Below are 15,693 nucleotides of genomic sequence, written 5' to 3'. Positions count from 1 at the left end.
TGAAAGAATGTTGCTTTTAGTTTTTTGTTTTGTTACCCAAAAAAAACACATTATTAAATAATTGGATTAAAATATCAATCAATCATGTGTTAGCTTAGCTGTACCTGTATATAAGTTTAGGTTAAGCACGTATATACGTAGTATTTAATGGATACACTTTGTTTTTGAGGAGAGATTATGAAATGTGGACAACCGACAACCCACGTCTCTCACCTGTTTCTTTCTAGTCTACTGTCTGTACTCTCACCTGTTTCTTTTCTTCTCTGTGTTTCTTTTTATTTTATTTTTTTGGGAATTCACTGTAGCTAGCAGTAGCTACCTGTTGGTTAATTTTTAGTTCTGTAAAGTCTCTGCAAAGCAATGAAGGCAAATTGTACTTAGTGTCTAAACACCATATAGAAACATAGTATTAGGTCGTATGAAGGAAAAAAACATAATCTGGGGGGTTGGTATGGAATAATATTGTAGGCACACAACCACACACTCATGTCCTTTTTATTATTTTCAATGAGACAGCTTTGGCAATTGGCACACATTATGTAGTTTCAGTTTGGAGACATGTTATCATTGTAAATAATAATAAAATCAATGAGAGAGATAAACATATAGTTGTATACAATACAATTAGTTTGTACGAATGAAAAAACAAAACATAGTTTAGCCCGAGTGCCTTATAAGTTATATGTGTGCACCTAAACACAACATGTTACAAATAGTACAGTGACCCTAATGTATTGAGTGGAAACCAGCAGGGCATCTGTGCATTTCTTGTTTTGTTTTGGTTTTGATCTGAAGGTAGGTAGCTAGTCTTATTTGCCATCATCATATGTATAAGATGTCTGAGAGAGAGAAAGAGAGACAGCCTCTGAGAGACTGGCTGGCAATGGCACCAAATCTAGCTACCATTGCTCACTCGGAAAGTGCGCAAGAATCAAATCGATTGCCAAAGGACACTCACTCACTCACTCCTGCTGCATTATCTCAATGTGATTTTCGTGGCATGGCCATGGCCAGCCAAAAGAAAAGAAAAAGGCCAACCAAATAAAATAAACGAAGGGAAGAGGAAATTATACGAGTCAACGCCTCAGCAAAATTTAAAAAAATACAAAATTGCATGATGCAGAATATAAATCAAAGGGTTTTGCTAAATTGTGGTCCCAAAAGACGAAAGTGGAGTTGAATTTGAGTCTGTTGTTGAGTGGCATGAGGAAAAAAATGAAGGGGGAGGAGGAGACTAAAATATTATTCTTTTTTTTTTTTTTGCATTATTTTTTAGCACTAACAAGACATGAAGATTGCAGGGACGACGAGTGGTTTGATTTTCCACAGCCGTTTGCTATGTGGAGCAGGAGCAGGAGCGGGAGCAGCAGAAGCAGCAGCCAGACTCCATATATATGTCACTGGACCACCAACAATTCTGATCCTGATTACATTCATATCATTCAGGAAAAACCATGTAAAGTTTATTGACTTTTAAAACCAAAAACTAATGGACCACACACACCAAGGCTTTTTTTATATATATAAAATCATTATTTATTGTTTGAATTTCATGGCATGCGACACGTCATGCACAGTAAGTCTCTCTTGTGCATTCGGTTCACTTCATCCTTGCCAAAAGACCCTGCCGGATCAAATAGGAATCCTGAGCTCATGGACTCTGTTCATGGAAGGGAAGAATTTGGAGCACATATGGAACCAAAGAGGAGGGAGCTCCCTACATACGCACCGCAAGCTAAGCTACATAAGGTTGTACAGAGAGACTCTAATAAGGGGTTATAACAAGAAGTCCTTAACAGCCATCCGATTAATTGCGAAACTATTATTGGATTGCTGGATTGAATCCCTTAAAACCGACCGAATCTTTGGAGCCAAAAAAATGATTAACAAAGGCTGGAAACCGAAGTCTGTTGAACACTAAATGCTAAACAGTAATTTGCAAGGACCCCGACCCAGCAGAAAGTATTAACCCAAATTAACATTCAACTTTCAACCAAGTCATAATTCTAATTACAGCACTTATAAATCCAACAATAGTCATTTTGTCTTCTTCCTCAAGTGCGAGTAGGCCCTAAACCCTTACATTTTCTTTTTAAGGATAATCAATAAAACAAAATCCCTCAGATTTAAAGCAGCCACTTTGGCTAAAAGAGATGCATGAAAAGATTCCAATTTATTAGTGGAGAGAGAGAGAGAGAGAGAGAGAGAGAGAGGTGGGTTGCATTGCATCTATACAAAGGAGATAACATATCAAGCAGGAGGAGATATGGAGTTTAGTAATCATGTCATCTATTATGTCATCCATTGAGAGCTCATGGATGACCTCAGGATTGCAACACATTACCTGCAGGCAACCTAATCATGATACAATGCTCTATCAGAATACATTCATTTGCCTATTAACAAAACACAAAACGGGACTGTTTCAAGAATGCTGCTCTGCTTGCTCATATTATCTAGGCTCTCCAATCGGTGAATTAGGAATTTTAGAAAAACTGGAAAAATAAACTTGTTGACCCGTCCCCAAATGTTCGCAGATCTGCAGGTTTTACCAGTGCCCTGCATAAAGGGCAAGTTCTTTCTCTCTCAAACCTGAAAAAGTAAAGTAGTTGCCAGTTGGTCGACAGATTAAAAGATGAATATAAGCTCTACATTGTAAAATAGTTGAACAAAAATGTAGAAATCTAGTAAGATTCTGGTTCAATTAAGCAGCAAGAAATCCACAATAGTGGCAAGCAGTTGATCCAGCGCCAATGCTTCTGGCCAATACACAGGGATACAGATAGTTGGACCAAAGCAAAACTTGCCAGAGGCAAGATTTTGTTCAAGGGCGGTGGCCTTTTTTAAGAGAGTTAAAGGTTTCACAAGCAAAGTATGAGAGAGACATACTAGAAATCACATTTCATCCTTGTAAAGAAGAGGTTTCCAATATTTCTAATATAATATCATGATCATTGATCTACAACTCAGTGAGAAACATAAGGTAACAAACTAACCATTCTGAGACACAATCCTCACAGAAAATGTGTTTACAGCGCAGCAGAATCGGAGCATGCATCTTCTCCTGGCAAATGGCACAAAGGTCCCCCGCTGCATTTACCTAAAGCAAAATACTTGTGAGCTGGAATGCATAGATAACTACTTATGCGGAAAAACAACAATTGTATTCACTATGTAACACTAAACATGCTCTAATGCAGACACATACATATTTTAAATGAAATAGAAAGTATAAAGTTTGAAAGGTTATGTAGCTAACTAGCTTCTAATATGTTGAAAGGGCAAGAAAAACCAAGTTTAATAGGTTAAAGATAAATACAGGATGGGTGGGTACATATAGCCTTCTTTTACTTAGGTAATAAAGAACATAACACAAATAGCAAGAAAATGATCTCAACATTGTTGATCTAGCTTCCAGAACCCAAAGTAAATCAAATCATTTAGTTAGATTTCATACCTGTTCCAACGTTGCATACGCCCCATAATGGATATCCTTCCGCGATAATGCCCTTATTGAAGCAAAAAAGGATTGGACCTAAAAAGCAATAAAATATAAATATAACATATAAACCCAGTTCAAGTGCCATGAAGTATATCATCATGTTCTAGTACAACAGCTTACTACTTAATAGACTTACCTTCTCAACGACAGATGTTAGCTTAAAAGTTAAATACAATCCTGTAGTAAGTGATGAGAAGAGGCTCCCATTATCTTTGTTCAGGAAGAATCTGTACCAAACAGGTGCTGGTAACAAGGCACGGTACAGCAGCAGTGTATACTCAACCACAGTTAATATTTGACCCTTCAAAATGAGATAACAACTTTCAGCGAGTTATTCCAAATTATGAGATAGTTGAAGATAAAATGCTTATGGAAATTTCTAATGCTCAGCATCATGTCACCTGCCGACGATAATTATGGCCTCTGCCATTCTTGTAGTATATAAGCAACAAACACTTGAGAGCCATCGTTGCCTGCCTCACCATGGTATCTGAATGTAATAAAATTCAGAGAAAAAAAAAAACTCTCGAACATATTCAAAGAAAGATAAGTACAGCACAACAATAAGAGAAGTAACATAGGAAATAAAAAGGCAACATTACAGGGACAAACAGAGGACAGAAGCATTATATAGAACCAGAAACAGAGACAACCCCACATTAACTGATAGCTCCAAGTAGACACCAAAAAGTGGAGGGACAACATGAAATATTGAATAAAGTCTAAGACAGTCCGACAGAGTTATGAACTTTAAATTGAGGATTTCAATGCAAAACTTAAAACCCTATTGAATTCTATCTCCAACATTCATAACAGATCCTTCTCTGATGGTTACAAAAGATGAACGACCTACTCTACATTTAATAAATTAGTATATCAGTTGTCTTCACAAAGAAATTTTAACAATAAAGACTGTCTCCATACCATTGACCAAAATGATGAATATCGCATGCCAGAAAGGTGGTATGGCTTTCGGAGGAAGCATTGCCAATGGGTATAAAAGATCATCACTTCGATACCACCAGTAAACACCAACTACATGAAGCATAAAAGCAGCAGCAATACTTAGAAGAACTGGTATTTTCCTATCTCCCTGCAGAAACCAATAATTGTTTGAGATATTTGATCTGCTATTCAACAGATTTTGCAGTGGGGGAACAAATGGATAATATAATCTCATATAATCAAAGATGTATCAAATTACCTTTAGAGCTGTCTGCTTCCGAACAACATCATTTGACCTATACATGACAGCTGATACCCATATAGTGACAAAGAAACCTGCAAGTTATCACCCCAAAAAGTAAATGAATAAACAGCACTGCAGTGATCAAAAAATGCAAGACAAACATATTAAAACCATTTAGTTCACAAAATCTTCTCCATTCATTTACATAGATATTGCCATTTGACATTTATGAGAAATGATATTTTTTTAGAACTGGATAAGCTTAAGATTAAGACTGAAAACTGATAAACATGTGCCTGGTGGAAGAAAACTTGTCCTCAAGATTTTAAGTACTAGCTTATGATGTTACAGCCTATCACATTGGCATCTCTATGATAGTTGATAATATGCATAAGATACTGATTTCTGCATAATTCGAGTTTGTATTTTATGTCGCAATTATTAGAATGGGTAACATCAACTGTTAATGTTACCAAAGAATATGGATGTGACTCAACTCAAAATGGGCCAAGAAAACCCTAGCTCCATCTAAATTGTAAAACCACGATCAGTACATGTCTAAAATACTCTCTCCAAATAAAATAGTCCCTCTAAAATAACACAAACAAAATAGGAAACACTCATGCCCCAGCAGCTTCAAACTTACAAAGCAAAGACTAGGTTTTGGGCTTCATATTAGTTGATTCAAACTTACACGAACGATCATAGAGACAATCTGCACTTAAAATTTGAAGTAAGTGAGTGCGAGTACCTTGCAAATGCTGACGAATGAACACAACGAGTAAGAGCAGCGAAAACGGAAGAACCTGCTCAATCCATCTGGCTATCTGTTGAATATCATATCTCTGGTAAGCAGAATCCCTAGAATTATTATCCACACCATCCCCAGTGTCCCCAACGTCACGCCCATGTTCTGGAGAGGACGGAGGCACCAAGGGGACTCTCTCGCCTGACCCAACCCCATTGACTGTACCCGCCAGATTATCCAAAGATTGAACCCTACCGCTATGCCCTAGCGATCCACCATTTCCGTCCCCATGAAACGGCACAGTTGCGGCACCGTTACCGCGGTCTTCCTGTTCACCGGCGCCGATAATGCGAATTGAAACCTCTCCGGTGTTGCTAGAGCCGGAGGTGCAGGCCGAAGGGGAATGGGGGCGAGAATCGGCGACGACTACGGCGTTGACCACCGGAGCGTCAGCTTCGTGGCGGGAAGAGCTGGGAGAAAGTATACCGGAGTAATCTAATACGAAGGAGAGCGGAGACTGGAAGAAACGGAGGGCAGGGAATTGCATAGACCCAAACGACGTCGTGCTGTTGCTATTATTCCCAGTGTTGCCTCCACTGGTTGGACTAGTATTTCCGGGCGATGCTTCCATGAAAATCGAAAACCCTAATTCTTCAAGTTTCAGCCCCAAAGCAAGAATCAGAGATTAAGTAAAGAAAAGAACCGACCTTGATGGCTTTGTGTCGACGAAGAATTCAGAGAAGGGGAGGATCGGAGAGAGACGGCAGCGGCAGACCGTTGAAGAATAAAAAGTCAAAAAACGACAGACTCGTAGTGAATGAAAATGGGCCCTGTTGTTGTTTTACTGAGCTAAATTCTAAGCTCTCAACCCGAATATCGGGATCGCCTTCCTTTTCATCTAGACTAGTAAGAAGCATGAACAATAAGCTACGCGTCGTCGTCTTTCTTTGGCCCTTTTTCTTTTTCTTTTTTCTTTTTTTTTTGGTTAAATTTTTATTTTGCTTCATCATTGGCTGTTAGCCGTAACGTGTTGACTTTATATTTGTTGCAGGAACGCTTTAATTTATTATTTCCTTTTTCTTTTAAGTGCATTCCGCCTGTGCCGTTTCCATTTCCTTTTTTTAATTTTATGAAATTGATATTGGAAAAGAAAGATATTGGAAAAATGAGGATTCAACACAAAACCTCTACGTTATTATATTATCGACCCTCTCTACGTTATTATATTATCGACCCTTTCAATAAAAAATGTCCTTAAAAAAAATCAAAGCCTCTAATACATAGATAACTGCTCTAAGCCTTGTCTATTTGTTTGTATGCTTTTATTTAATAAGGGTCATTTTCTCTCTCTATATATACATAAAAGAAGTAAATCATAACCTAACCCACTACAGCTTGGTCTGTGTGTTTGTATGCTTTTATTTAATAAGGGTCATTTTCTATATGTACACAAAAGAAGAAAAATCATAATTTGATATAATATCGGAATTATGATTTACTTGTAAGAGAAGAAAAGGCTCTTCATTATGCACAAGGACCAACCCATTGAAATTGCTTTAATTAAGTTGGCTTGGGTGGCCTCTCATGTGGTCGGTTGTCCAAAATCAACAAAAAATAAAGGCAATACACATCACACGAACTGTATTAGTTGCATTATCTTTTATCTACGCCAAGCACATGGGGCATATGTTAGAAACATTCCTGGCCCAACCAACAAGCAACAATAACAGAAGGTTTTGTCTCTCTTAAACAATATTCTGCAAACCCATTGGAAGGAAAAACAGAAACAAAGATGGCACAAAACGGCAATATGTTAAGTCACCAATTAGCCCCTCCAGGTGTCCTTCCTCTGCCTTATTTCACGCAGAGCTTCAACAGCAGTTTTGCAACCAACCCTCTCCTGTAAAACAAGTTAAACGTCTATGTAAGGAAGCCGTATGTATGTATGGCGCGAGTTGGCTATTGAAAGCGAGCATGCTGCAGTTGGTCATGCTAGAGTTGGCAAAAACTGAAAGTTGTATAAACATGGAACAATACCATACCAACTTCTTAAGCATTTCAAGCTTCAAATTTAGTAACAAACTGTCCTACATCCGTTTCCAAACATTCACTTACTACTTTTATCTCAATTGAAAACCATGATATGAGTTGGCAAAAACTGAAAGTTGTATAAACATGGAACAATACCATACCAACTTCTTAAGCATTTCAAGCTTCAAATTTAGTAACAAACTGTCCTACATCAGTTTCCAAACATTCACTTACTACTTTTATCTCAATTGAAAACCATGATATGGTTATCAACTTATAGGAGAATAAGCAAACCTGAAGCTCTGGTAGATCAGCCCGCATAAAAGGGTTCGTCTCCATCTCTTCCTCAATGGTTGAAGGAACTGTGGGGAGGCCTGTTTCCCGCTGCTTCTGTGCCCATGATAACTTCTGCTTTATTTTCTCATTGCCTGGTTCAACTGTCAGAGCAAATTGCAAGTTCTTCACTGTGTACTGGAGCAATACCAATCAAATCATTATCTTTGCCTTACGGACTGAAAGACATACAGCATATACAACAACAATTGAATGAATATGACAGTTATAAACTATGATAATCATTGGAACTAAATTGGAAAATAAACAACCCAATTCATCCTTGCTCAGGAGAAGGAAATAGATTGCATTGTTCAAGTATATCAAACTTTGGGGCCTGTAAACATCATCAATTAATAATGCCCTGTCATTGAGTAAAATTTCAAGACACAAAGAAATCCAGAATCTTCTTTTACCTCATGGCCACAGTAAACTCGTGTTGGCTTTGGCAATGAACCCAAAGTCACGCATAGCGACTGATGCATCTGTTCTGCTGTTCCTTCGAAAAATTTACCACAACCCGCAATAAACTACACATAGAGCAGGAACCACAGTTAACTGCTTGCATCCTTATAAATAGACATAAATCAAGTAAATTAAAAGAGATTCAGAGAACCACCCTATTACAGCCTAAAGGTTCCTAAGAACATAAAAAAGGTTTCGGTATTCCAAACTTCTAAGTATTTGGCATTACTACATAGGGGAACAGATGTGACATCGACTTCATAGTGCAAGACAATAACCCATGTCTCTAGCAAAACACATTCAAATAAACTTAAGACTACGGAAACCAGGTACCCTAAGAGGCCTTTCATGACATCTGTCATTTACTTCAGATTTCAAAGAAACTAAAGCTTCTTCACTCAACTTACCAGTGTGTCTCCAGTAAAAACAGTTGGGTCATCTCCCTCTTTGTTAGTCACATAATAGCTTATGTGACCTTTAGTGTGGCTGGTGAGAGTAAGTTCAGGAGAAGAATATAATTAAAAACATAAAAAGGAAAGACATACACAAAGTTAAATCATCAGCTAAATAAACAATCAAGCATAAAGGACAATTATAATTTAGCATTTGCTAAGATAGCATGGAAGCAATACCTAATCTAATGATCACGGTCCTATGGCCCTCTTTTTCTTGCCAGGTTTAGATTCAAATTCTCTATCATATCATGCTATAAAGGATCAAGGATATCTTTTGTTAAAGAACTATGATGCATTTAATCCCAAACAAAAGAAAAACTTGAGAACATTTGTGTGCCAGAAAGGCAATAATATGCTGTTGTTGCTATTTACAGTCCAAAAAGAGGTAACGGATTAGTCCAAACTCCAAAGAGACTAACAAAATATCAGTCGTGTAGCAGACTTAAGAACATTAAACATTAATGAAAGACAAATCTGCAAGGAAGACGCATACCAAGGTGTGTGAAGAGACAGTATATGAACATCAGCCCCGAGAGAAATCTTATCACCGTTGTCCACCTTATCAGTGCAGCCCTTTACATTATCAATAGAACCACCATATATCTTAATCCCCGGCACCAGCTGCTTTATCTTCTCATTTCCACCAGCGTGATCCCTACCACATCAATGCAGCAGCAAAAACACTTAAAACAGAGGCAACTAACCCATAAGTCTAATCTTTACATTTACCCAAACTACGATGCTCAATACAATCTTGGCCTGTCAGATTATTACCCAAGTACGATATGAACCCCAAATACCTATTTGTTGGCACTTATATCCAAAACAAATATAATACATATAATAATTTTGTGGTGACAGTTGAATATGAGTAATGGGTATGCAGAAATATAGCACATGGCTACGAATATAAGTGATTGAATGGTAAATTTGATGAAGAACTAGAAACATTTACACACCAGTGGTGGTGAGTGGTGAGGACGAGCTTGATATCAACGCCATGTTCTTGAGCTGCTTTAAGAACCTTTTCAGGCTCAACTGGATCCACAGCTGCAGCTTCTTTGGTACTCTCGTCAATGATTCTGTTAATCCAAACCCAGCAAGCCATAATCACCATTAACAATTGCAATTTTACAATTAAATTAATTATGCTAGAAAGTAGAAAGACCCTGATAAAAACGATAATCAGAAATTGAGATGAAAAGAGGGATTTTGGCTCACAGGTATGCGTAGTTGTCCTCCAAGCAAGCAACGTGGTGGATTTTCATCTCCGTTGTTTGACGGTCTCTTTCTTCTGGAAACCTCTGGCTTCTGATTGAACAGTCCACTGAGCGCAGTGAGGAAATGCAAATACCCTAAAATGGTCTAATAGCGCCACGTCTGATTTAGTTGACACGTGCCGCAAAGCCAAGCCAGCCAGCAAGCCTGATGAGTAGACAGCCCGACGTTAAAAAAACAAGAATTGGACCTGGGTCGACCCGAGCTGAAATGTATGGAGCTCCGAGTATAAAAAGCCCGCAATAGGGTTTCAGGCGTGGGTTTCTTCCCGGAAGCGCAAACAGGAGGAGGAGAATCAGGAGCTCGGCATGGGGAGGAGTGAGTGCCTCTCTCTTGCATTCATCTTATTTTTCCCTCATTTATTTCTTCGTTCTTCGCCCATTGACGTATTATACATGTATCTATCTAATTTTTTGTTTAATTATCTGATTGCGTTTATCATTTTATTGGCGCGAGATGAATTTTTTTGTCAAAGAATCGCTTCTGCGTTTTATCCAAGCTATTTGGTTTTCTTTCTCTATGTTCCGGATTTGTAGTCTGCATTTTATCTTATTGAACAATGTTGGTTGTGGCGTCTGATTTTTGATACAGAAATGGGATTTGCTTGTATGTGATCGGTTTATTTTCTAAGTTGGTATTGGAATTTAAACGTTGAGAACATCTTAAACCATTGCACAAATGTAATTTCTACGACCCAATTGTTTTTGTGAGTTGTTTATTGGTGGTACTTTTTGGAACGTTTTTCTTGCACAAGCCAATTGTTGCGGCAATCTTAGCAAATGTCGTTGTCAATGCTGTATAAGTTTGATATATCTGTTATTCAGATTCTAATTTCAATTGTTGAATTTGGTAAAGTGAATTCATTATTGTCTGTAAGTTTGATATAATCATGTTTTATGATGATTTTTTGGATGCTCTGTTATTGTTGTAGGGCCTGCAAGGTGTTATAGGCAGATTAAGAACAAGCCATACCCGAAGTCACGTTTCTGTCGCGGTGTGCCTGATCCTAAGATCAGAATTTATGATGTTGGAATGAAGAAGAAAGGTGTTGATGAGTTTCCCTTCTGCGTCCATCTTGTGAGTTGGGAAAAAGAGAATGTTTCAAGTGAGGCACTTGAGGCAGCTAGGATTGCTTGCAACAAATACATGACCAAATTTGCTGGGAAGGATACGTTCCATTTGAGGGTGCGGGTGCATCCATTCCATGTTCTACGCATTAACAAGATGCTTTCATGTGCTGGGGCTGATAGGCTCCAAACTGGAATGAGGGGTGCATTTGGCAAGCCACTAGGAACATGTGCACGAGTTGCGATTGGGCAGGTCCTCCTTTCTGTTCGCTGCAAGGATAGCAACAGCCATCATGCACAGGAGGCCCTCCGCCGTGCAAAGTTCAAGTTTCCTGGTCGCCAAAAGATTATTGTTAGCAGGAAGTGGTATGTTTTTGCTATTTTCCCTCCTATTATTCTGCCATACAAAGACAAGCATTGATGTTTTGTTTATTTCTGACTGGCATGCAACTTACAGAAAATTTATTTTGAATGTGCTATATGCTTTCAACTTTATTATTTGTTTATTGGAAAAGATTGATTAATATATAATTGTCGCGAGTTATTTTGTGCTGGAAATGAAAGAAGGAAAGAGTTTTTAAGTGTGTGAGGTAAAATAGTTCATGCTGGCACAAATTTGTATATAGTCTTCTTTTGCCATTTTGAAAAGGTTGAACCCGCAAGTAATGATTTAAAGGTTGGAGAGCTGGAATTAGTTATTAGGGACGTTGGTTACAAAAGAATATTTCAGTTTTCCCGATGCTTCTTTTTATTGTAATATTTGCCTTTCACTCAGGGGATTCACCAAGTTCAGCCGTGCTGATTATGTAAAGTACAAGAAGGAGAACAGAATCCAGCCCGATGGTGTTAATGCTAAGGTGATACTTGAGCTGCATGCAAATAGACGATAGAATAAGAGCCTCTTTACACATCAATCATGTTTCTTCCTGATTGCTTTTTTTTCATTATATCCACCATTCTATTATTCGTTATGCAAACAAGTAAAAAGTAGAATTGTGGGATGTTTATTTCTCCTTCTTATCAGCATAATCTGGCTTTGGATGTGGGATTATGATTAGCCCTGGTAACTAATGGTTTTTATATTTGATTATGCAGCTTTTTGGATGTCATGGTCCTTTGGCTAACCGGAAACCTGGAAAAGCTTTCCTGTCTGCTCCTTTATCGGCTTGAAAAATGATGCTGCTTTTGTCATAGTATTTATGTAGAACTCATGAGGACTCTCTATTTTTTTCGTGTTCGTCTATTTTCAGATCAAACTTATACTGGGGTGACGGGTCGGTTATTATGAGTTGTGAACGCGGGTTTAGATTTATATACTCTGCAGTATTATTTCTTTGGATGGTTGTTTTGGTTGTGCAGTTTTTCTGAGGCACTTTGCTATAAAGCTGTTGCTAATAAGCTCTTCACTGCCCGTCGTCTTCTTCTAACTTTTATCCATTCAAATAGAAAATCTTCTTTGCTCTGTTCCTCCTGAATTTCTCTGAAATATGCCAATACCGATTGCTGCTGCTGCTCGTACTTGTGACAATGGAATCAGATTTCCCACTATATTCACAACAAAAACAAGAATTTGTAAACATAACGGTAATTTTATAAAATAAAATAAAAAATTTGAATACCAAATCAGTCTTAAAAGAATTAGAATACCAAATGAATGAATTCATGAGCTAAACCCAGTTTATGAATGTCTCAAATTTATACTCATGTTTATACTTACTTGGTGTTGGAACTCCAGTAATCCTCGGGCGCACTTGTGTCAACTTGAAGAAAACATTTCCCTCCGGAACAAACTTCTCCAGAGCCCATCTAACAATGTATTTGCTCTTTCTGTTTCCCACTGATAGCAATGGCAACAACTGAAAGAGGGGAAGGCTTTTCCACTCCTCCCTTCAGTTTTTGTTGTCTTTTGTATCTTGTACCTTCTCTTTTTTTCAAGTTGAATGAAATTAGAGTTCTTGACCAAAAAAGAAAAAAAAGAAAGAGGGGAAGGTGCCGCCTCCAATGCGACACTGCCATGTGCTTCCATAATTCACTCCCATCCATTACTCTGCCACTCCTCTGTTACACTGAATCCTCTGTAACATGTAACATGTAGAAGCAAAGCACAATTACTACTCGCAACAGACCAGATAAATCAAATAAATCAGAATTTTATTATAAAAATATTAGGATTTAAAATAACAACTTCACGTAGGTATATCTTGAAGAAAATGAACCTTCTTCAAATCAAATTACCCAGCAATACATAAATCTTACGACAAGCAGGCAGAGAGAGAGAGAGAGAGAGAGAGAGAGAGAGAGAGAAATTGGCAGATTCAGAAATGAATTTTCTTGAAATAAGCCTCAAACTACCAAAAAGAACCAAAATTTTAAATACACAAAGACATGCTCGCAAACACATATGCAAAGTGCCATTCAAAACCAAAAAGAGGCTCACAAATTTCAAAAACCCAGAAAGTACACAGACGCCAACTTACAAGAAAAACCACACAACACAACAACAAGATAAGAACGTACCCAGTTGTTTAAGGGTCAAGACTCAAACTTTGAGCTCTTCTTCAAATCCTCTTGAGAAAAGAAGAAAAATTCATAAATATCTCCCTCTGCAAAACCATTTTGAACATTCAAGCACCATTTCCAGAGTTGGAATAGTTTAGCTGCCACCAAAGCTTATTTTGCCTCTTAAAAATTAAGAGCCAACTTTTCCGTGAGGCATTGCCCTGTAATTTTTATTTTTTTTACAGTTCTTTTGAACTCTAATTCATCTCAGCAAGAAACAAGGTGCAATCTTGGATTATATATTATTATTATTATTATTATTATTATTACTGTTTTTCTTTTCTTTCTTTTTTGGGTTTGCTAAGTTGGAATTATGGCACTGTGTAAACTACCACGAATCTTCTCCTGATTTGGGACATTGGTTGTTGGCCTAGATGAAAAACACGAGGGGATGGTTTTTTTCTTTCTTTTTCTTTTATGTCGAAGTCCTACACTTTTGTTGTTTCATAAAGAAAAGAACTGTTGTAAATAATATTGGTGAAGCCCACATAAAGAGAAATGATGGAAGAAAAATGATCTTATTGAGTATGGTAGTCAAAAAGAGAAATGATGGTGTTAGAAAAGAATGAAGATTAGTCAAAAGATGAAATCATTATGTTGGGAAGATTAGTCTATAAATAGGCTCGTTCATTCACTTGTAAAACACACCAAAAAGAAGAGAAGAAAGAGTGAGGAAAGAAAGAACGGAAGAGAGAAAGAGAAAGAGTGAGAGTCAGAGAGAAGAGAAAGAGTGGAGTCTATCAGATGAGAAATTATGTCAGTGTAAACACTACAAAGAGAAATATAATTCCACTCCCAATATTACAGTGGTACTTCTCATCAACTGATTATTCTAGTTTTATAACACGTTATCAGCACGAAAGTCTCTCCTTTTATTTTTGAATTTTTCCCAACTCAACACTATGTGGTTATTTCTCTGTTTCCTCTCTGTCATATGTCTACTCTCACTTTACTACTACGACGACATGCAAACTTTCTTTTTTGTGTTCTCACAATTTCTATGTTGTTTCATCCATGCTTGTTTAATTTACTTCTTTGTAACGTAATTTGGAATGACGTGGTTTTATACCCCGTCCTGTTATTTTATGGTGGTGTATTTTTTTTTTACCCATCGCGTTGTAACACAAATTATTGTAATAAAATGATGGTGTGATCTTAAAACCCATCTATTATATCTTGAATAGTGGCGCAGTTATATTGCCCACAATATATGATATATTATGGACTTCTTATACATTAGGTGGAGGTTTTTTTATCCCCACATTTATTTTATTTATGATATGGAGTAGGTTTATTACCCATACGGCAATATTTATTTAAAAGGGTGGCGCGGGTTTATCGTCTATGCCTTTACTTTTATTTAAAAGTATGGAGCAGAATTAGTGCCCATACAAGCACATTTACTATTACTTAAAGTATGATGTGGAATTAACCCTCATACTTTATGAATTTACTTTACTGTACATTTACTAAAAGTATGATATGGAATTAACCCTCATACTTTATGAATTTACTTTACTGTACATTTACTTTTATTAAAAGTATGATGTGGAATTAACCCTCATACTTTATGAATTTACTTTACTGCACATTTACTTTTATTAAAAGTATAATGTGGAATTAACACTCATACTTTATATTTCCTTTTATTTAAAGTATGGTGCGGAATTAACGTCCATACAGCAAGCAATTTACTTTATGAATTTACTTTACCGCACATTTAATTTTATTTAAGGTATGGTGCGGGTTTATCGTCCATACCAGCAAATTCATAGCACTTTATTTTTATCATCAATTAATATACCTGAATAATGAGGGCCTGAAATTCCTATTAATAAGTGGCTTAATGTCCCAGATCTCGAGCCTAAAGTTTCGGATGGCAAATTTGGCAAAACTAGAGTTTGCTGCCTTGGACCTTTCCGGGGACAACTATTTATCATGGGTCCTGGATGCCAAAATTCATCTACGAGCCAATGGCCTCGGACAAACAATTGTAGATGAGAATGATGCTTCGCCTGAAGAGAATGCGAAGGCCATGATCTTTCTTCGCCGCCACATCCATGAAG

The 15,693-nt window shown here is 37.3% G+C and overlaps 3 protein-coding genes across 3 annotated transcripts; 1 reads left to right on the top strand and 2 right to left on the bottom strand.

The window, feature by feature from the left end:
* On the bottom strand, positions 2,197-6,681 carry LOC18784830 (RING finger and transmembrane domain-containing protein 2). Its single transcript, XM_007217898.2, has 8 exons — positions 5,443-6,681; positions 4,707-4,783; positions 4,427-4,595; positions 3,904-3,992; positions 3,639-3,803; positions 3,458-3,535; positions 2,997-3,100; positions 2,197-2,592 (listed from the first exon to the last, which is right to left on the bottom strand). The coding sequence occupies exons 1-8, from the start codon at positions 6,068-6,070 to the stop codon at positions 2,487-2,489; spliced, it is 1,416 nt and encodes a 471-aa protein (XP_007217960.1). The 5' UTR covers positions 6,071-6,681; the 3' UTR covers positions 2,197-2,486.
* On the bottom strand, positions 6,942-10,247 carry LOC18784852 (hydroxyacylglutathione hydrolase cytoplasmic). Its single transcript, XM_020557827.1, has 7 exons — positions 9,945-10,247; positions 9,683-9,805; positions 9,217-9,378; positions 8,676-8,754; positions 8,220-8,333; positions 7,765-7,941; positions 6,942-7,339 (listed from the first exon to the last, which is right to left on the bottom strand). The coding sequence occupies exons 1-7, from the start codon at positions 9,989-9,991 to the stop codon at positions 7,265-7,267; spliced, it is 777 nt and encodes a 258-aa protein (XP_020413416.1). The 5' UTR covers positions 9,992-10,247; the 3' UTR covers positions 6,942-7,264.
* On the top strand, positions 10,062-12,535 carry LOC109947498 (60S ribosomal protein L10). Its single transcript, XM_020557828.1, has 4 exons — positions 10,062-10,319; positions 10,933-11,434; positions 11,844-11,925; positions 12,164-12,535. The coding sequence occupies exons 1-4, from the start codon at positions 10,310-10,312 to the stop codon at positions 12,236-12,238; spliced, it is 669 nt and encodes a 222-aa protein (XP_020413417.1). The 5' UTR covers positions 10,062-10,309; the 3' UTR covers positions 12,239-12,535.

Source organism: Prunus persica, chromosome G2 (genome assembly GCF_000346465.2).
Source record: "Prunus persica cultivar Lovell chromosome G2, Prunus_persica_NCBIv2, whole genome shotgun sequence".
Taxonomy (NCBI): domain Eukaryota; kingdom Viridiplantae; phylum Streptophyta; class Magnoliopsida; order Rosales; family Rosaceae; genus Prunus; species Prunus persica.
This window is presented reverse-complemented; position numbering and strand designations above follow the sequence as displayed.